This window comes from Ciconia boyciana, chromosome 15, assembly GCF_034638445.1.
Source record: "Ciconia boyciana chromosome 15, ASM3463844v1, whole genome shotgun sequence".
Lineage (NCBI taxonomy): Eukaryota > Metazoa > Chordata > Aves > Ciconiiformes > Ciconiidae > Ciconia > Ciconia boyciana.
The window spans coordinates 8,283,501-8,303,484 of record NC_132948.1 but is presented as its reverse complement, the minus strand read 5'-3'; the positions used below and the strand labels follow the sequence as shown (position 1 = coordinate 8,303,484).

The 19,984-nt window shown below is 58.9% G+C and overlaps 1 protein-coding gene across 1 annotated transcript; it reads left to right on the top strand.

Moving 5' to 3' along the window:
• Positions 1 to 1,931: 1,931 nt before the first annotated feature.
• Positions 1,932 to 19,069, top strand: WSCD2 (WSC domain containing 2). Its single transcript, XM_072880273.1, has 8 exons — positions 1,932 to 2,313; positions 8,462 to 8,576; positions 9,917 to 10,101; positions 11,063 to 11,184; positions 12,226 to 12,400; positions 13,368 to 13,532; positions 15,844 to 16,044; positions 18,717 to 19,069. The coding sequence occupies exons 1-8, from the start codon at positions 1,938 to 1,940 to the stop codon at positions 19,067 to 19,069; spliced, it is 1,692 nt and encodes a 563-aa protein (XP_072736374.1). The 5' UTR covers positions 1,932 to 1,937.
• Positions 19,070 to 19,984: the final 915 nt, after the last annotated feature.

Genomic DNA, 19,984 nt, shown 5'->3' with positions numbered 1-19,984 from the left:
TGATCCACTCTGCGCAGCCTGCCCAGCCCTGAGCTCCACAAAAGTTCACCCGGCAGAGCCAGGGGTATTTGAATAACCACTCTGGGAACCCAAATTAAAATATTTATGTATAATTCATGCCATATGTTCCACCAATATTTTTTATTTAATCAACTGAAGACAGATGGCAGGAACATAGAGGCCATTAAACTAATGGCACTTTGTCTTTCCATTTATTTTCATCTCCTTTCCTAAAATAAGATGAGTCCGTGACAGGCAGCACGGGACTGTCCCTGCCACCACTGATGTGCCAGCAGGGCGCGGTGGCAGTGGCATTTCCCCCCGTGAAGGTGGACCCACCCTGCAACTCGGTGTGGCTTTGTCCCGGGCAGGGCTGGAGAGAATCCTCCATAGCTTGGGGGTCTGGAGGAGAGAAATCCCCCCTCGGGAAAAGCCCCGGCGCTGGCTGGAGAGGACCATCCCTTCCCCGGGCTGGCTGCCCTCCTTGTGCCGAGAGCCTCCAGGGATGGCCCTGGGTAGCCCCGGCCACGACATTCCCGGGGCAGCACCGTGTCGATCCCGGCTGGCAGGGTGTGAATGGGGAGGTCAGCCCTTCGGTCCTGGCTGGAGAATAGAGGATGCCCTCGCCTCGACATTGCAAAAGCCTTGCTGGGGGCATGATGGGCTGAAACGCAGCCATGGCGGTACGTGGGAGAACCACACTGGGGACGACGTGGGAACGTCGCACTCCCGTGGGGTCTCCCAGCCTGGCAGGGTGCCCAGGTGCTGGAGCAGCTGCCCATAGCACCCCGCCGCCCCACTGCCCGCCCGGCTCCCGGGGCAGGCGCTCGCTTTCTGGGGCTTCGCTCGAGGCTGGCCAGTGCGTAGAGACGTGCAGGTCTAGGGGTGAAACACATGTGCACGGGTGTGTGCGCATGTGTGTGCACGAGTGCGTGGATGTGCGTGCATATGCATGTGTGTGCATGCACGTGCATGCACATGTGGATGTGTGCGTGCATGTAAGCGTTCACAGCTCATCCCCTTGTGGGTGAAATCGGGTGAAATCAGAAATCCTCCATGTGCCCCAGAGCCTTCCTGTAGCACCTCTCCTGCACAACCAGAGCGAGCTGTGTGGGCTGCATCCCTGTCCCTAACCCTGGGCTGCTGGCAGCCAGCATCGCTCCCGCTGCACCGACGTCTCCCGGCTGTCCCGCATCCTTGTGCTGCGGGGAGGGTGAACTGCCCCTCTGCAGGGCTGAGAGCCTGGGCATCTTCCTCGCCCCGCGGGGGGACGGGGACTGCCATCCTCCCCGTGTCCTGGGATGCTTTCCTAAGTGTGCCTTTCTCTTTGACTTGCAGGTGGAGATTTCTTGCCCTGGGAGTGAGATGAATGGGGCTTCGTTAGACAAAGGGTCCCAGTCAGCATTTCAGGCCCCAAGACGCGTCCAGGGACTTTTCATTCTTTGTCTGAAAAGGCGACGGTGCCGTTTCCATTAGAGAGATGCTTGTGAGAGCCGGTGCCGCCGAGCGGAAAGGCGAGCGAGAAGAGCTGCATCAGCTGATCGGCTTTCAAATCACCTTCAGACCCTCGATTTCCTTAACATGATCCCTTCATCAACCGAGTCTCCAGGGCACGGCTGGGGGGCTTTGCCGGGAGAATAAACCAGGGACGGCGGTGACAGCCAGCGCTGGAGAAACCTCCTGTGCACGGCGGGGGGGGTCTCAAAATCCACCCCCGCTCCTTCCCCAGCCCTCCCGGAATTTTTAGGGTCGGGCAATAGCTTTGCACGGCCTCACCCTGCAGCCCCCGCCACGCTTTCGGGGCACCCATCAGCTCCCCTGGTACACCCCGGGAGTCTCCTCCAGCCCGGGGCGGGCAAAACCCCCCTCGGAGCATCCCTGGGGCCAGAGAGCAGCTCCCCTGCGGCGCCGGCTGCCGGGGAAGGGATGAAGACGCTATGGCCAAATTATTGGTAAAACTCCAGCGGTATTTTCGGCGAAAACCTGTGCGTTTCTTCACGCTGCTGGCTCTCTACCTGGCGGCCGGCAGCTTGGTTTTCCTGCACTCGGGCTTCGCCGGGGAGCCCACGGTGACGGGGAGCCAGCGCGGCCCTGGGGCCGGCGAGGGGCCGGGGCTGCCCTACCTGGGGGTGATGCAGCTGAGCCGCGGCTTCAAGGCGGCAGTGACGATGCCGGAGGGGGGACGGCGGCACGGACCCTGGTTCAAAAGCACCTCCAAGGAACTGGCGGAGAGGGCCAAAGCCGGAGACTACGGCAGCACCCGGAGCCGGGCGCTGAGGGGCAGGAGCGGCCGCGAGAAGGAGGAGGACAGAGGTAAGGGCTGGGGACACGCGTTCGGGCGGGGGTCCCTCCTCTTGGCCTCTACTGGGGAAAGCCTCGTGCACCGAGGCGGTGGTCTCTGAGCTGGTTTGGTCATGCACCCCTACCAGGAACAAACTTCTGAGCATGCACCCCCAGTAAATGTGTATTTATTTTTTTATAACCATATGCTACTTGAGTGTTAAGATTTTCTTCCCGCACCCCAACGGACCGTCCTGCGCATTCCCTGGGGCGCAGCACCCCTTTTTGGAGACCACTGGTCCAGAGGATGGTCCCAGAAACATCTTCTCCTCCCTCCTTCCCCTCCTTCCTCCCTCCGCAAGTGCCAATAACCCACTTCCATTTTTCCATTTTCACTCTTTCCCACTTGTGCATCATCAAGCTCCAAGTCGCACCTTGCTGGGACAGGCGCTTTTGGGGTGCCAGCTGGGGAGAGGCCGCACCCCATCTTCATCCCATCCTTTGGCTGTGCCACGGGCCAAATTCAGATTTAATTCTGTTGGCCCCGACGAACACTAAAACCAGATGTGTGGCCTGTTGTGTGCGTTGCTGGGGTGTTCAGGCAGGGGCTGGCTGCGATTACCTTGCAGACACTGAAGTGCAGGCAGGTGTGGGTGCAGGCAGGGCTGGGGTTTGGCCTTTCAAGCCAGGAGATCCCTGCTTGGCTGCTGCCTGGGCTGCCGGGTGTATTGTCGAGCGGGACCATTATTAATGAACAAGGATAAGCGAATGTAGTAGTTCTCATTGATTTTTAAAATGTCATCTATTTATCCTGAAGGCAGCTGTATGCAGACAGAGTTGCACGCTTGCTCTGAATTTGGGTGGCTGAGAGCCGCCCGTCAGGGCTGTTGCATCCCAGTGGTTATTCAGCTCATCACCTCCCTCGCTGGCACCCACGAGCACCCAGTGCCAGCAAACCTCACCCAAACACACCCCGCGTCTCCTCTCTGCCGGCTCTGCAGCCCCCCCGGCAAAGGAGCATCTCGCGCCTTCAGCCGCTCTGAAAGCCGTTATGATTTCTTGTCGTTAATAAAGCGGGCTGGCGAGAAAGAGCAATCCAGCTCGTTGCTCCAGCGCCACGCAGCTGCGGCAGCGGCGTGCTGGGTGCCTCGGCGTTCGGGGCAGGAGCGGCAGCATCGGCCGGTCGCGGAAACTCGGAAGGGAATCAGGGGCAGGAACTGCTGGAGAGGTGTCAGGATGCTGCCGGGCTCTTCTCTGCCTGTCAGTGCTCGCTCCCCTCTCCTGAACCCCAGGGTGGGCAAAATCTCTGGTGGGGGGGATGCACACCCGTGGGGAGCCCCGGTGCCCGTGACGGCTGCTTTGCGTGAGCAAGCCTGTGGCCCAAAGCCAGGCTTGCTCAGGAGCTGCCCCGTGGGGCTTGGCACATGCAATTCCCTGGGCATCCCGGGCTGGGAGCCGCAGCTCCGTAGACCCTTGAGGGAGCAGGGGGCATGTGGCTCGGAAAAAAACAGGAACCCCCAACCCTGTGGCAAATTGGGGGTTTCACAGGGGTCACCGTGCTGAGCCAGGCTTGGTCTGCTGCTCCTGGGGCATGGGGGGCTACTCCTCGGCTACCAGACCCACGGCAGGTCTGTGCTCATGTTCACTCCGGGCAAGATGCATGGTCCAGGCTTGGAAGAAGGAGGAAAAATGGCTTGTGGTGCTTAAGGGACTTTCTCACGCTACAATGAGAGGAAAGATGAAAGGGGGTTTCCCCGTCGTGCCCCCGCGCAGAGGGGTCTCTGGGAGCGTTTCTGAGGCACGTGTGGCCGCGTTGCTCCATTAACGCGAATTGATGTTCGGTGAATCCTCACCAGATGGTTCGTGAGCCCAAGCTGTCAGTCACCATAAAAACCCCAAGCAGCGCTCCTGTCCCCGGCCATATGCAACGTGTCCACTGCGATTAACGTCTGCTGGCCCTGCCACCTCCCCGTGCCCAGCCACGGCAGGGGCTGCGAGGGACAGTGAAGGGATGCTGGGCTCGGGCACCGCTGGCTTTAGCTGCTCGTAGGTGGTCTGGGAATATCGTCTTTCCCCTTTTTAATCTCGCGTGGGAAGTCTCGGTGTGGGCAGTCGTTAATGGGAGCCAGTGCAGACCTGGCAGCTGGAGCGGATGCGGTGCCACCGCACGAGCATCTTGGCAGCTCCTGAGCAGGATGGTGCGGAGAAATTCTCCAGCTTGAGAAATCCCCCAAGCCTGGCATGCCCAGCGTGCCTGCGGGGCTGGCAGAGCCTCGGGGGACGGGTGCTGAGCACCCGCCTCACTCCCTTGCTCCTCTCCAAAGTGCCCACTGCTTCCCCGGGCCGCCTGGCAGGAGCAGGCAGGTTTTAATGGTGGTGGTAATTAAGCAGGGGACAGCTTAACAAGGTGGCTGTGGAGCGTCTGCCACGTGAAATCATTCCAGAGGGAATACTGCTCCTAAAACCAGCTCTGGTTTAGCTAACGTGATGTGCGGCTCTGGCTTGCCGGGGTGATGTGCCTCCCTCCTCATCCTCTTCCTCCTCCTCCTCTTTCTCCTCCTCCCTCTCCCGGCCGCACGTTGGAGCCCCAGGGTCAGGCCAAGGTGCGGGTCGAGGGCAGCCCCGTCTGCCAGGGAACGGCTTCGGCTCATCTTGCATCCCCGTGCAAAGGTGCATCTACTGCCTCAAATCTGGGGGGCACTTTTGGATGGTGAAGCTGGGGTGAGCAAGCACCGACCCCAGCCTGGCAACGTCCGGCATCGCTTCCTCTCTGCCACATCCATCTCTGGTCCTTCGCTGGATGTCTCCAGCCGTTCCCAGCCAAGGCTGGGCTCCTCCATGACACACGAGCAAGCAATGCCATGAAGAAAGGGGGACTGGCCACCCCAGGCACGCAAACGAAGACATCCCGACACCGGCGCAGTTGTCCCAGGGGTGGTCAGCATGGACCACCCTTCCTGAAGCTGCCGCCATCAGTATCCACCCCCTCTTTCCCATGCTCCCATGGAGCATTTCCCTTCTCACATGCCGGACTTGTATGGATACAGCCGGGGTGAGCCCCTGGCCCATCGCTGGCGAGCCGTCACTGCTCTGCGGGGCGGACGGCTGCAGAGGGAGCGTCGGGGAGCTGGGAGGGCTCAGGGCCCGGCGCGAGGCTTTTGATCGACCAGCTGCAAAACGAAGGGCAGATATTTGTTTCAAGCATCACCCTGCAGCACGCACAGCCCTGTGAAAACACTTCTGTTCTTCCTTCAGCTTGATAAACGGTGGCGGTGGGTGCTGGGAGAGCCCGGCGAGGGGCTGGGGCTGCTCGAGCAGAGAGGGAGGATGGACGGACGGACGGAGGTGTTGCCCCCAGACAGACCAGCAGTGCCAACTCCCGGCTCACAGGAGCTGGGTCCTGATGGCACCGCTCTGGAGAGCGTGGCTGGGGGATTTGCTGGGATGCTCCCTGGGGGGTCATTAGTGACCCAAAGTGATTGCTGCTGGGGCAGGGGAGCAGCCTGAGCGCACCCCGCGGGTCGGGGCTGCGTTGCAGGGCTATGGCTTGCTTCCCCACACAAGCGGGGTCACCAGCTGGCCCCGAGCGTGGGCACGTCGCCCAGGGGGTCCCTGCTTGCACCCTGTGCCCGCACCCGACGGGGACCCCAGCGCCAAAGCGGTTCGTGCGCATGTGCTGCGCCACGGCCAAGAGCTGCGGTGCTCTCTGGAAGACCAAGCTTTACGTTAAGCTTTACATTAAGATGTTAAACATGAATTTGCAATGCCAACGGCCCCAGTGACCAGCCTAGCTCCTGGAAGAGGGAGACGTTTGGGGAATTTAATGACTATGGCTGGGTGGATCTGTGTGTGTCTGTTCACACGCATGTTTCCAACGTGCTCTGAAATTCCTCTTGTCCCCATGAGAGCTGCGTGCTGGGGCAGGTCCCCCTCTCACTGCTCAGCACCCTCCTGCAAGCTTTGCCTAACCCGACCACGTGCCTTTTGCATCTCCCCCTGCTCGCTCCTCCTTCACTTCTTGTCCTTGTATCTCCCTAATTATTCCAGTTGCCTTCCTAATAAGTTGCAGGACACATATGTTAAGGGCAATGGATTGAAGGTAATGCACATCAGTCACCGGCTCTGTGCAAATGATGGGAGTAATCCTGCACCGGTTAGATCTGTCACAACCAAAATGAGCTGACCTGCCGAAACCTGCTCAGCGCTGCAGAAATGCCATGTTATGCTGAGAGTAATTGGGAGCAACGAGTTACGACTCTTTGGTGGTTAAAGTTATCAAGCACATTTCTCTCCATCTTTCTCCTCCACCTTCCTGCAGGCTGGCTTGGGGAAGCCGGTTTGCAGCGCTGGTGGGGTCTGCGCCACATGGGGTGGTGGGGAGGGTGGGGGTCTAGGTGTGGGGCACACCATCTATAGGGTGTACACATGGAGTTGGTTCAGAGACCCCCCAAAAGATGCAAAATGCAAGCAGGAGGTGAGAAGTACTATCCCATAGTGTGGTTTGGTATTGGAGTGGCACATGTGGACACGCTCTGCTATTAGAGGGGTAATTTGGTGTGTGACAGAGACACGGAGATGGAAGGAGAGACACGGGGTGGTAATCATGTACGGGAAGATGGACCTTGCTTGCCTAGAGCCCTGGCTTCACTCTTGACCAGAGCAGGGGAGCCCTCACCTCTGCTCCTGCCCAGTCCTGTGCTGCCAGATATCCCGGTGCTTTCCCAAAACGCCTTGGCTGGGGTGCTGGGGCCAGAGCCCCGGCTGGCACAGCTGGAGGGGTGTTTGGTGCTGTGAAAAACAACTCCTTGGCTTGGGATCCGGTGGCCCTGAAGGGGCAGGAGCCTCTCCTTTCGTGTCCCCACGTTGGGACTTGGCAGCAGCAGCTCAAAGGCAGAGGTCCGTGGCTACCGCACGGGCTCCAGGATTTCTCCAGGACAGGGTCGCCTCGTGCCAGCATCCTGCAGAAGATGGCCTGAGAGTGGAGCAGATATTTCAGGATAATGAAAAGTGGAAGATTGCTGTTCTATTCATCGAGAATGTGTGCCTGAAACAGGGAGCGAGGTGAACCAGACTGGTTTGGGATTCCAAGCCAGCTCTGCCATTGCCCCCAGGCCGGTAAGACCCGGTCACTGCTCCCGGGGCCAGCCTCCCCTCTCTCTGAGACACCTGCACTGGGTGGCCGACCTGCACATCCTCTGCCAGAACACATTAATGGACACCTCGTTAGCTGATTACCGGATGGCTAATCCCACCGGCTCCCTAAACCCCCGTCCTCCTCGGGCAGCAGTGGCAGCGAGGATACTGAGCATCCCTGCACCAGCGCCGCATCCCTGCATTGGCAGCAATGCATCTTCCCCGCAGCAAACACCCGGGTGGGAGCAGGAGCAGGGCACTAATGAGGACACTAATGAGGGCACTAACAAGGGCACCTGACGAGGGGACGGGGTGGGCGCTGGCAGCGCAGGGCTGCCCAGGGATGGCTCGTGGACCAGCTCGCCCCTAACGAGAGCCCACAGCCGACACGGACCGTCGCAACAGGCGAACAGGCGAGGAGATGTCTGTTTGTTTTCAGATTATTGGGAAAGGCTACATTTGTCAAATAAATGATTTCATCGTAACTGTTTATTCAGCTCTATTCCCTGCCTACCGGCATCTTCATTTGCTCTCAGCACAGGCATCAGCCTTTACTTTGCCGGGTGTTAGCACTGGGCAAATATCCTCCGCATCGATGTCTGGGGCTAGGGAAAATGAGCTGCCGGCTGAGGAAAATTTGTTTTAAACCATATTTCTCCATTCTGCCCACCCCTGTGTTCCTGGCAGGGCAGAGTGAAGGGGATGGGTTATTTTACCATGTAACTCATCTCTTTTTGGAGCCTCTTTGCTCAGTTTTGAGGCTGGCGGGAAGGAAGAGGACGGAGAGGAGAAGCCTCGGTGCAGAGCCACAGCATCCTTTCTATCCTTTCTACCTAACACCCACCATAGTGGGTGTTTCTGGGCTTTACCTACCTTTCCTTGCAGCGTTGCAGGGGCGTGTTGTACCCAGAGCACGTGTTTCTAAAGCAAACGGACAGGGTGCGTTGCTACACATCCCTATTTAGTGAAAATTCAAAAGAGGGGGGTGGGAATCGGTGGGCTCAGCCCCGGCTGGTTCTTACCCCCCTCTCCTGTACCCTCCCCCCAGCAAGATACATCGGCTGCTACGTGGACAACACTCGCCGGCGAACGCTGCGTGGTGTGTCCTTCTTTGACTACAAGAAGATGACAGTCTTCCGTTGCCAGGACAACTGTGCCGAACGGTAGGGCGGGAGATGGGCACCGCGTCTTCATCACTTCCCGCACGCTGCCAGCGTTTCTCTGCTGTCAGTTCCCTGCCCGGCTGCTCCCCTCCCCTTCCTCCCGCCTGCCTTCTTTTTTCTTTAGATTTATGTCATTTTTATTTATTTATTTTTAAAAAATTCATTGATGTTTTCCAGGACCCCACTTTATTCCCTGGAAAAAGGTCGAGGGGGATGATGTGCTCCATCCTCATACGGGACAGGGGGCTGTAAGGGCTCTGATTCAGTGCTGAGGGAGCCTTGAGCACTTCCATCCACCCAGGGGTGGTCCCACCAAAACGCTGTCCCCTACCAAAACACTGTCCCCCACCAAAACACCCTCCCCAGACCTTCCCAGCTGTCAAAGCATGTCTGTGAGCAGCTGGGGAGACACACGGATCCCTTGCTGCAGAAGTTTTCTCCTTTCCCCAGCGTTACACAAAGGATGTGTCCTAGCCGTGGTCTGTGCCGGCAGGGCAGGTGGCATCGCAGGCAGTTTGCTGCCTCCAAACTCCCCCGGAGCTGAAGCCCATCCGTGCAGCATCCCACGGCACCTGGGGACATTGCTGCAAAGGGCCACCGCCGATCACTGGGGCAGTGATCGTCCCCTGCATGTGGCACATCCACCTCAGCAGGATGCTTGCCATGACGGATGTGCGCCGTGGGCCAAGCCGACTGCTGCGGCACATCCTCAGTGGTGCCGATGTGGGGCTGCTCCATGCCAGATCCCCCCCACAGTGCTGGCAGCTCCACGGCGGGACTTGCCAGTCCGGCACTGCCCCTTTCCAGTGGGTTTCCAGCTCCGCTGGCACTTGGCAAGTGCCTGCCTTGGCAAGCCTGATCCTCCGGCTTTCAAATCCAATCTGTATCAAGCAGCACAGCTCTCCTGCTTTGAAGCCCAGCAAAGTCCCCATCACTTATTCCTGCTCCACCACTACCCGTTACATCCTCCCTGCCTGTAAGAAATGTCGCTTTCTCCTGCTTTATCAGCTCTGTGGCCCATGGAGCCCTTTCCCTTAGAATAGGATAGAACAGAACAGAATGGAACGGAACGGAATGGAACGGAATAGACTAGACTAGACTAGACTAGACTAGAGCAGAATAGAATAGAATAGAATAGAATAGAATAGAATAGAATAGAATAGAGGAGAATATTTTCAGTTAGAAGGGACCTACAACGATCATCTCGCCCAACAATGCATCCTTGGGATGCAGTGCTGCTTCCAGCGCTGGGTGTGAGCTGGCTGGATGCTCCTGCAAAACCCCATGGAGCCAGGGGGATGCCCGGGGACGTGCTGAGCCCCCCATCTCCCTCTCCCCAGGGGCTACCTCTACGCAGGGCTGGAATTCGGCGCCGAGTGCTACTGCGGGCACAAGATCCAGGCCTCAAATGCCAGCGAGTCCGAGTGCAACATGGAGTGCAAGGGGGAGAGGAGCAACACCTGCGGCGGGGTCAACCGGCTCTCCATCTACCGCCTGGAGCTGGCCCAGGAGTCCGCCAGGAGATGTAAGTCGGAGGCATCGATGCGGCTCCCGGCTCAGCCCCCAAATGGGGGAAGCCCTTGCAGTGCCGGCGGGGGCGAGCCCCAGCGTCCCCATGCTGTGTGCGCTGGGTCACAGCTCGGGAGAGGTGGTTTGGAAGCGGTTCGGGTCTGTGGCTGGGGTAGTTTTGCCGCTGCGAACCACAGGGATCCCCCTGCAGGGATCGCTGCCGGCTGGGGCTGCGTGGAGCCCCAGGGATCTCACCAGGATCTCATTCAGGGCATTTTGGGAGACTTTGGATGAAGACTTCTTTCCTGATGGCCAAACAGGACCATCATTGTATTCAGTGTGTGCTGCCGGCAGAGCTGGCTGCGGGATGAAGGATGCACGGGAGCTCCAGAGAGAGCCAAGGGTGCTCCCCGTCAGAAGCGCTCGTTTGGCTCGCAATTAGGAAGCACTATAATTACCCACATTTACTGCTTCCCCAGGCGTTCAGAGCTCCCACCACCAGGCACCCGGTGGAGTAGCAGCCCCGGAGGGGGGCCGAGGGTGCCTGGGTACGTGCAGCAGTGGGCAAGGACCCGGGATGGGACCCCGTGGGGCACCGATGCTGGCAGGGGGACCAGGCCAGACCCAGCCCTGCTCTCCTCGCTGGCTCCATCCCTCCTGCAGCCTGGGATCACCAAGCTGATAAAAATAAGGAGGAAAAAATAAACCTGACTTTGCTGCTGGGGCTTTTGCTCTGATTTTGCACTGTAAGCAAAATGAGCTTGTTAGCAAACGCGGCTTCACAGCCGGAGGGTGACGAAAGCTGGAGAAAACCAGCCGCTATGCTGACGGGAGGCTGGAGAGGAGCGGTGGGGGACGGGGATGCAGAGCCTGGGGCACGCAGGGTGGCAGTGGCATCGTTTTTGGGGTGCAGCCGCTGCTCCTCGTGGCTGGGCCAGCGTCGGTCTCAGCGCTGCTGTGGTCTTTCTCCCTCGCAGATGGCAGTGCAATATTTCGGGGGTGCTTCCGCCGGCCGGACAATGTCTCCATCGCCCTGCCTGTCAGCCAGCTCATGCTGAACATGTCGGTGGACAAGTGTGTGGACTTCTGCACCGAGAAGGTACCAGGGGGCTGGGGGTTGCAGGTCGAAAGCTTAATCATCTAAATCTTCATCATCAGAAAGGGTCACGCTGGGTAAATTTTAATCCGATTTATTATAATAATTATGTATATCCAAACCACAAATGATCATATTGACTGTCTGTGTCTCTGCCGTGGGGAGGGACTGGATCGCAGCTCCCCGCAGGGGCAGCACCCGCTGCCTGCCCTGCCTGCTCCCCATGGCTTTGCCCCCCAGCAGGCAGCAGCCGCCCGGGGGGTTTGGGCAGGAGCATCTGCTCCTGCTCTGGTCCAGGGATGCTGCAGAGCAGCTTGCTCGTGGGGCACGATGCCTATAAGCAGGCAGGGGAAAGGCTGGCAGTGGGCATTGCTGGAGCATTTATTAATTAAAATTAGGTAAATTATCAGGCAGAGGAAGAGAAAGGCCTGCAGGTGGGGACAGTCCTGTCCTCCCTTTGTGGCCTCCCTGGCAGAGGACAGTGGAGAATAAACCATCACACCAGTTAAATACGAGCAGCTGCTCCGTCGCTGGTTCCACTTTCCCATCGCTGCCCGGAGAGCTGGGGCCGGGACGAGTAAATAACCGGAGCCCCTCGATTAACCCGGCGCTGCCGCAGCCTGGCAGTAAATCACCCGTCAGCCACCAAATGGGCCTCCTAACTCCGGGCTTGGAAATGCCATCGAGGCTGCCACAGGGCCATCCATGGGCTCATAGTGACCTCAATGCGGGTGGCAAACTCACAAATGACATGCCACGGCTCTGCCGGGAGCACCAGTGCCCGGTGCATTGCTGCCTGTGCCAGCAGGCAGCTCGGCTGTGCCGCAGGAAGGTCGGGGCTCGGGTGGTTTTGGGTGTCTGCAATGAGCTGCTTGTGCAACCAGCGCGAGGGATGCTGCAGCCAGCTGGAAGGATGCTGCAAACCGCCCCGTGCTGCACAGTGGGGCCGGGGCGGCGAGGACGGGTGCAGGGGGCAGAGGAAGGGTCTGCCACGGGGGACGGGGACGGTGCCGCTGGCTGCCCTCCCTCTGCCCGTCCCCGCAGGAGTACCCGCTGTCGGCCCTGGCCGGGACCACCTGCCGCTGCGGCTTCCCCACCACTCTCTTCACCCTGCACGAGCGCGAGGACGAGCAGCTCTGTGCCCAGAAATGTGCCGGTGAGGAGTTCGAGAGCTGCGGCACCGCCGAATACCTCCTCATCTACCAGACCCAAGTGCAAGGTGAGCCGGCGCCGGGCTCACCCTGCCTGCTGCTGGGCAGGGGGACAGGCAGGGACCACTCCGGCGTGGGTGCCAGCACTGGTTTCCCAACCCTTTCCCAGGGACGCTGGCAGAAACTGAGCGTGAGCTTGCAGCATCTATTTGGTTTTCATTAGAAATTACCATTTATTTTAATTTCCTGGGAAATCAATCCTCCCCTGAACAAACAGCTTTAATTACTGCCTGACTCAGCTGCAGGGGAGAGCAGTTTGCCATCTGCCTCCAGCAGGATCCCTCCTTGCCGGCGCTTGTCCCTCCTTGTCACCGGCAGTACCGGTGAGCCAGAGCTTTGCCAGCTGGGGGGGACAAGCTCTGGGGAAAAATATGGGGGAAAAAAGCTGTGACCAGGGAGAAAGTCCCCGGGAGGCTGTGCAGAGAGGGCTCCTGTCCCCCAGCACCCTGCAGGTCCCAGCGGTGGGACCGATGGAGACAGGGAAGCAGAGGGCGAGAGGAAACCTGTTACTGGGAGAGGAAAGGGCTGAATGGAGCAAGTCAGGACCCAAATTCGGGTGGTTTTGCTTCAGAACGGCTCGGTCTCAACACGATCCCTGCTTTGGTGTTTGAGGCTGTGCTGGAAACGCTTGTGCATTCGTCGATACAAAAAGCAGGAGCATTGCTTGGCAAATGCACCCGTGTTACTCACTCTCCCCTAATCATGCAGGCAGCAAGCAGCCAGTAATGGCAGAGCACCTCCTGCCCTCTTCTTAGGACTTTTTGGGGTGTTCAGGACTCTTTGGAGTGTTCAGGACTCTTTGGGGTGTCCCTGTGTGCTTTAGGCAGGGCACCTTTCCCTGTAGTGGCCACCTCCTCACTCCCTGGCCCAGCATCTTCCCGTAAGCAGCACACCGTAAGGAAGAGGGGTATCTCTGTAGGAAAAGCACGTTACCGTGCCGCAGCCCTGACGTGCCTTGGCCGCTTCTCGCTGCAGACAACCGCTGCATGGACAGGAGGTTTCTCCCCACCCGTGCCAAGCAGCTGGTGGCCCTGGCCAGCTTCCCTGGCGCCGGCAACACCTGGGCACGCCACCTGATCGAGCTGGCCACCGGCTTCTACACCGGCAGCTACTACTTCGATGGGTCTCTCTACAACAAAGGTGAGAGGGGGGGTTGCTGCCGGGGGTGCACCGGTCCCACCTGAGCCAGGAGAAGGTCCTGGTGCCATCCCTTGGGCCTGCAGGAAGGAGAGGGCAGAGCTGGGTACCACTGATGCTGCTCCGTGGGATGGTTTGCGCTGGATGCGTCCTGGCTCAAAAGGTATCGGAGGGACCCGACGTCGTGTGTGCCCTGCCCGTAACCTCCCCGTGCTGCCCGCTGACCTTGGCCAGGACCAATCTGGGGCAGAACTGGGGTTTCTCCATCATGCTGGTGGTTTTTAACTCACCATGGGGGTTGGAACTTTGTCGAGGAGGAACCGGAGCAGCTCTGACCCTGGCAAACAAGACAATCCCTGCATTTTTTGCCCCAAGAGAAGGCCGATGGGGTTTTGTGATCAGATTTCTCCAGGAGCTGGTGTTTGTGGGCTTGGCACTCTCGGCCCAGGATGCATAAAGTGAGAAGCAAATGAAAGTCACGGCTGCGTGGTGAGAAGGACTCAAGCAGCCTCCCAGCTTCAGGATTTGGGAGCGGGTGGTGCTGGTGGCACCAGCATCCTGGAGGACAGATGTCCCCACGTGGCTCCCGAGTAGCTGCAGATAAAAATAACGACATGTCAGGGCACCCAGGGAACACCGACACCCAAATTAATGAATATTCGCAGTGCAAAAAAGCACTGATGAGCTCGAGGCAAGGAGGGTGGGATGGAGGGACAGAGGAGGGAGCTGATCTCATTTGCCTGTTCTTGGGCTGAAGGATTTGGTGGAGATCCGTCTTCCCGTCCTGGGAGACACAGCTATTTGCCCAGTAAATATTTAATGGAGGAGGGATGCTGTCACTCCCTCCTCTCGTGCCCTCCGGGGCAAAGTGGCAGTGCTGTGCCCACCATATTGGTGCCAGGGTCAGTAGCACGTGGGCTTTGGGGACCCCGAATTAAGCAGTGAGGATAAGTTTCAAGCAAAAAAAAAATGGTTGAGGCAGGCATGAAGCTTTTTCAGGCAGAAGCCAGCTCCTCCCAATAACCCACCATATTGCAAGGCGGAGGGAAAAGACCAGTTCCCCTGTTTTGTAGCCGTTTACAGTAGTTTTATTTGTAGACCTTGAAGGTTTCTCCTGCTTTTCCTTCCCCTTTTGTGGCTCTGAGAGGAAATCCTCCTTCCCTCCTTGGCCATGGCGGAGCTGGGATCTGTACCTGGGGTACCCACATAGCTGGTGGGGTCTGTACCCGGGGTACCCACGCAGCCAGCCGAGGAGGCAGACACCGTAGGCAGCGATGCACATTTCTTCGAGATTTGCCAAATTCAGCCTTTCAGAGATGGAGTTGCTCTGCGCTGAGTGAGGGAGCCCGGTGTATATCAGCCCGCGGCGCTGGCACCCACCCGGGATGCAGCCAGCATCGCGCGTCCCACAGAGGGGAGCATCACCGGGCGAAAGCCTTGGCGAGGTTTTGCTCATCCGACCGAGCGCGGGTTTCGCGTTCGTTCTAGGCTGAGCGCGTCGGAGGGCCCGGGGGTATCCAGGCAACTGGCAGATTAGCCATCACGTCCCTGCGTCGCACGGCATGCCTGCCGAAAGCAAATTACACATCTATAATTGATGTAATACAGCTACTTACAGCTTATCTCCCCCCTCAGCTCAGCTCTGCCGCCGACACGCTGTGCCCGGGTAGTTTGGGTTGTGCTTTGCAGGGGCCGGAGGTGCGAAGGGGCTGGGCGCGATGCCGGGCTCAGCCTCGATGCTCCGAGCAGGGGACATGGGGGATGGCACTCCCCTCTCTGGACCCCCCATGGCATCACTGCAGCCCCTGGGCCCATCTGCAGCCCCGCAAGCATGGGTTTTTTACCCCTCTTAATTTATTGGGAGGGTTTAAATTCTGTGGCCGGGGAGATTATAGCTATAAAAATCTGTTCTTGACCCCACCAGTATAAGCATAAGGTGCACTAATGCAGTATGCAGTTATTTAATGCCAGTGTGGTTTGCCCTGGAGGAAAGCTGGGCTGTGCAATATCAGGCTGTTGCAGAGCATCTCGCTGAGAAGAGCCGAGCACGGCCGGGGAGGAGGCAGCCCTGCTCGGTCCCCGTGCCTGCTACCCACCCTCTCGTACATGATTTTTACATCATGGCTCATAACTCAGGCAAATAAATGACTTCCATCTGGGAGAGGGATGCAAATTCTACTTCAAGCCCCAACTGCTTTTATCCAACTGTATTTTGCAACCTGATATCCCCCGTCACTCCCTTTCCCCAGCTCGCTTTTATTATTTTTATTAACGTCGGCACTGGCCGCTTCTCAGGCTTGCTCTGTCCCGGCAGGGTTTAAGGGCGAGAGGGACCACTGGCGAAGCGGGAGGACAATTTGCATCAAAACACACGAGAGCGGCCAGAAGGAGATCGAATCCTTCGATTCGGCCATCCTGCTCATCCGAAACCCCTACAAGGCTCTGATGGCGGAGTTCAACCGCAAATACGGGGGGCACATCGGCTTCGCGGCTCACGCCCACTGGAAGGGCAAAGGTAGGCTGATGGGCTCGGCTGCCCCTGCCCCACGGGACCTGGGTGGGCGAGCTCCAGCCCGGCCACCGGAGCTATAAAGCTGTTGTTAAAGCCCAGCAGAGCCTGAGTCTGGTCCCCATGGGGGGGGAAGCCTGGGCTGTGCCACCCCTTTGGGGTCCCACGTCCATCTCCTGGCATGACCCGCAGCATCACCTAGCACGGCCGAGGGCTCCTGTGTGGGTGCGATGGGATGGGACAGGACGGGGAAGCGGAGATGCTCGGCTGTTCGGTGCCGTGTTGGGTCACAAGGGCAGCAGCAGAGAGGTGGCAGTGCCCGGGGGCACGAGTCTGACAGCAGCCTGGTGCCCGTGGGGAGGGAATGGGTGGGGTGGGCAGGAGCCCAGGGACCCAAACACTGCCCCTTCAGAGCAGCTCTTGGAGGCCAAAGGCAGCTGGCCTGAATGCTCGGCTGGGCGGGTGGAGAGCAAGGAGAGGTTAAAAAAAACCACATCCATCAGACATCTCCATCCATCACCTGGTGGGTGCACGCGTTGGCATGGGCCTGCAGCATCTCCGTGCTGCCACCGAAGCCGGGTCCCAGCAGGACCACCCTGCCCGGGGAGGTGTCGGGGGGGACGGGCAGCCCCGCTCCCTGGCAGAGCCAGCGCTGGCACGGGCAGCACCACGAGGCAGCACTGCTCCAGCTCTGCCTTCCCAGTGCCATCTCGCACGCGCCTGAGTTTCTAATTAGCAGGAGGAAGGAGATTTCCTCCAAGCCCCGGTTATCTCTCCTTCCCCAGGGCAGGGGCGCAGGCGAACGGACCCAGCCGATGTGCAGGGCAGTGCCTGCAAAATTCGCGGCTAGGGGAAGCCCCCCGCCTCTTTGCCGCGTTCTCCTGGTTCTTGCCGGTGCCGGCAGCAGGAGCGGTGGCAGCCGCCAGCCCGTCCCTATGGACGAGGCGGTGGCTGGGTGTTATTTCTGTGCGCCCAGCTGCTCCGGAGACGCTACCTTTCCCATGCACAGGCATATTGTGGAGGCTTGTTAATTATAGCAATTTACAAATTGCTGTTGTGGAATTGACTTCATTGGAAAGAGTTAAAATATTTAGCTTGATTGAACATCTGCTACCCTTAATTCAGAGTTTATTTAAGGGGAGCTTTTGCTGTTGTTGGTGTTATGTGCCTGGATTTCGTTATCGCCATGTGCTTGCAGTGCCGGAGACGGCCCAGCCCCGCTCTCCCCACCGCCCCATCCCGTAAAACCAGGGAAGAGAAATGTCCCACTGCTTCCTCGGTGGCTTTTCTCCCTGGGCAGCTCCCTGGGCTGGCATTGCCCCCACCGTGGTGGGGTACGAGCCTCTTGCTAGATTTTATCCCCATCTGCTGCATCTGAAAGGACAATTGCAAATTGCAGATACAGCCGGGAAGGGGAATGCAGGACGATCCCTTCGCTGGAGCCCCAGCACCACGGGACCCTCCTGAGCATTCCCGGTCCCAGCCCCCCCCATGCCCGTCCCATGCCTTGTGCCCCTGAGGGGAGGGAGGGACCCGGCAGAGGGGACCCTTCCCTCCACCCCAGCACGGTCCGATTTGGACACGCATCAAAATACATCACCAAATTTTTTCCAGAGGATGTACGGCGTGATTAGCTGATGGGTTAATGGTCAGGTTAATTAACCATTGGAACAACTTGCCTGCAAAGATGGAGATTTTCCATCACTTGAGGGCTTTAATTGGGCTGGGAGCGTTGCTGAGAGCCATGGTTTGGCACCAGGGAGGGGCTGGAGACTCCTGTTTCGCTGACCCTGTGTGGGGGCTCAGCCCGTGGAGGACCCTGGCCGTGGAGCCCGGGGGTCCCTGCGGGACCATCAGCACCCACCCTGCCCTCCCACCAGCGCGGGAAGCAAACGGGGACAGTTCGTTTGTGCCAGGTTTGCAATTAGCGCTTGGGCGCATGGTTAAATAAATCATCCAGAGGACAAAAAAAAAGTGATTAAAGGTGAGTAATTAAGGTGGGGCGCGGGGCTCCCATCCCCAGCCTTCCCTGCAGAAAGCCCCGTGCTCCCTGCGGTCTGGCTCCCCAAACCATTTCCTTCTCCCAGGAACTAATTTTGGGGCAGTTTTGGCAAAAAGCCGTGCCTTCTCCCCAGTCTCGCCCATGGCTGCCGGTGCCGGGGGGGATTTTCCTTCCCGCTCCCCATTCTCAGCCCTGTGTGGAGCCCGCAGAGGCCGCGGGCGCCATGAAACCCCTGTTTGGTTCCGTGACATTAATTTTACGATATCCCTGGAGCGGTTCCAAAGCAAAGTTTTATGTGATATGATTACACAAGGTGAATTGTCCTGTATCTGTTTAATGAAACAGATACTGTGTTTAATGATTCTTCGGGGGATTAAATACAGTTAAGCTATTAATCAGGCATTGGTTTCGTGGGGAGGACAAGAGGAAGAGGCAGATACCCAGAGCTTTTATGCATTGTGAGATAGATGTATACGGCACTGCCAGGAGAGTTGTGGCTTATTGTTGATGTTTCATTATCCCTTTTATCGCTTGATTTTTATGGGAGGATCAATTAGTGAGAAGGATAATTGAAGGATTTCAGCCCGGAGCACAGGCGGTGGCCCTGGGATGGGGGATGCAGGGGACGTGGGGGACACGAGGGACACCCACTAACCGTGTCCTCTGCTCCTTCCAGAGTGGCCGGAGTTCGTGGCTAACTATGCGCCATGGTGGGCCACCCACACCCTCGACTGGCTGCGCTATGGCAAGAAGGTGCTGGTGGTGCACTTCGAGGACCTGAAGCGGGACCTCTTTGTCCAGCTGCAGCGGATGGTGGGGCTGCTGGGCATCACCGCGTGCGAGGACAGGCTGCTCTGCGTCGAGGGACAGAAGGACGGCAACTTTAAGCGCTCAGGCTTGAGAAAATTGGAGTACGACCCTTACACGCCTGAGATGAGGAAGATGATCAGCGGCTACATCAAAACGGTGGACACGGCTCTGAAACTCCGAAACCTGTCAGGAGTCCCGGATGACTACTACCCAAGATGATGGTGACGGTGGCGGGGGGACTCGATCCTGCGTGGCGAGGAAAGGCTCGGTCTCCCCGGCCTCTGCCTACTTCCACCCAGTGGGTAGCTTTTCTTTTAATTCTCCATCTGCTGCTATTAGCTGTTGATCAACTCCCTGCATGAGCCATGAACGGTCCCCAGCCATCGCTGAGCTTGCTTGGCCAACGCTGACGCCGACACGGACCTGGGCACGGCAGCACCGCCGAGGGCATGCGGGTGCCTTCCTGGCCACAGGGTTCCTGCTCCGTCCCGCTCCCGTTTCGGCTGCCGCAGCCCTCCTTAGCAATGCACTGGGTTATTTGTGCCCCTCCCTCCGGGCTGGCTGGCGGGGATGCTGCGTTGCTCATGCTATGCCTGACACCCCCCCCCGGCACCGGCACGCTGCCGCAGTGCCGCAGGAGCTGAGGTCCCCTTGGGTGGGTGTCCCCAAACTCCCCTTGCTCCTTGGCCATCCCTGGAAGGCTGCTGCCTGTCCCTGGATGGAGCCAGTCGGCCTTCCCAAAGGAGGAGACACCAGGGGGGTTGGCACCGCGTGGGTGATGCTCCCGTGGATCCCGGTTGGAGGTTACGGAGAGCAGGAGGGCTGCGCCGGGGAGAGCGTGGTGCTGCCGAACGAGGTGGCTGTGTCCCCCCCATGCACCCTCCCTTGGCTCCGCAGGGACCCTCCCTGAGTCTGGGGACAGGGGGGTCCCTGGGGCAAGGCTGGCGTCCCCAGCCACAGCACCAGGCGATGCTGCTGCTCCATCCATGTGGTCACTGCTCCAGCCCCGGTGCCCCGGGGGGGGCCCATGACCCCCACCCGGGGGCTGCGGGTGGGAGCCACCCCCACGAGTGCGGGCAATGCTCGAGAAGGGGATGTTGGCCCCGGACAGAAGGGCTTGCGGGACCCACGAGC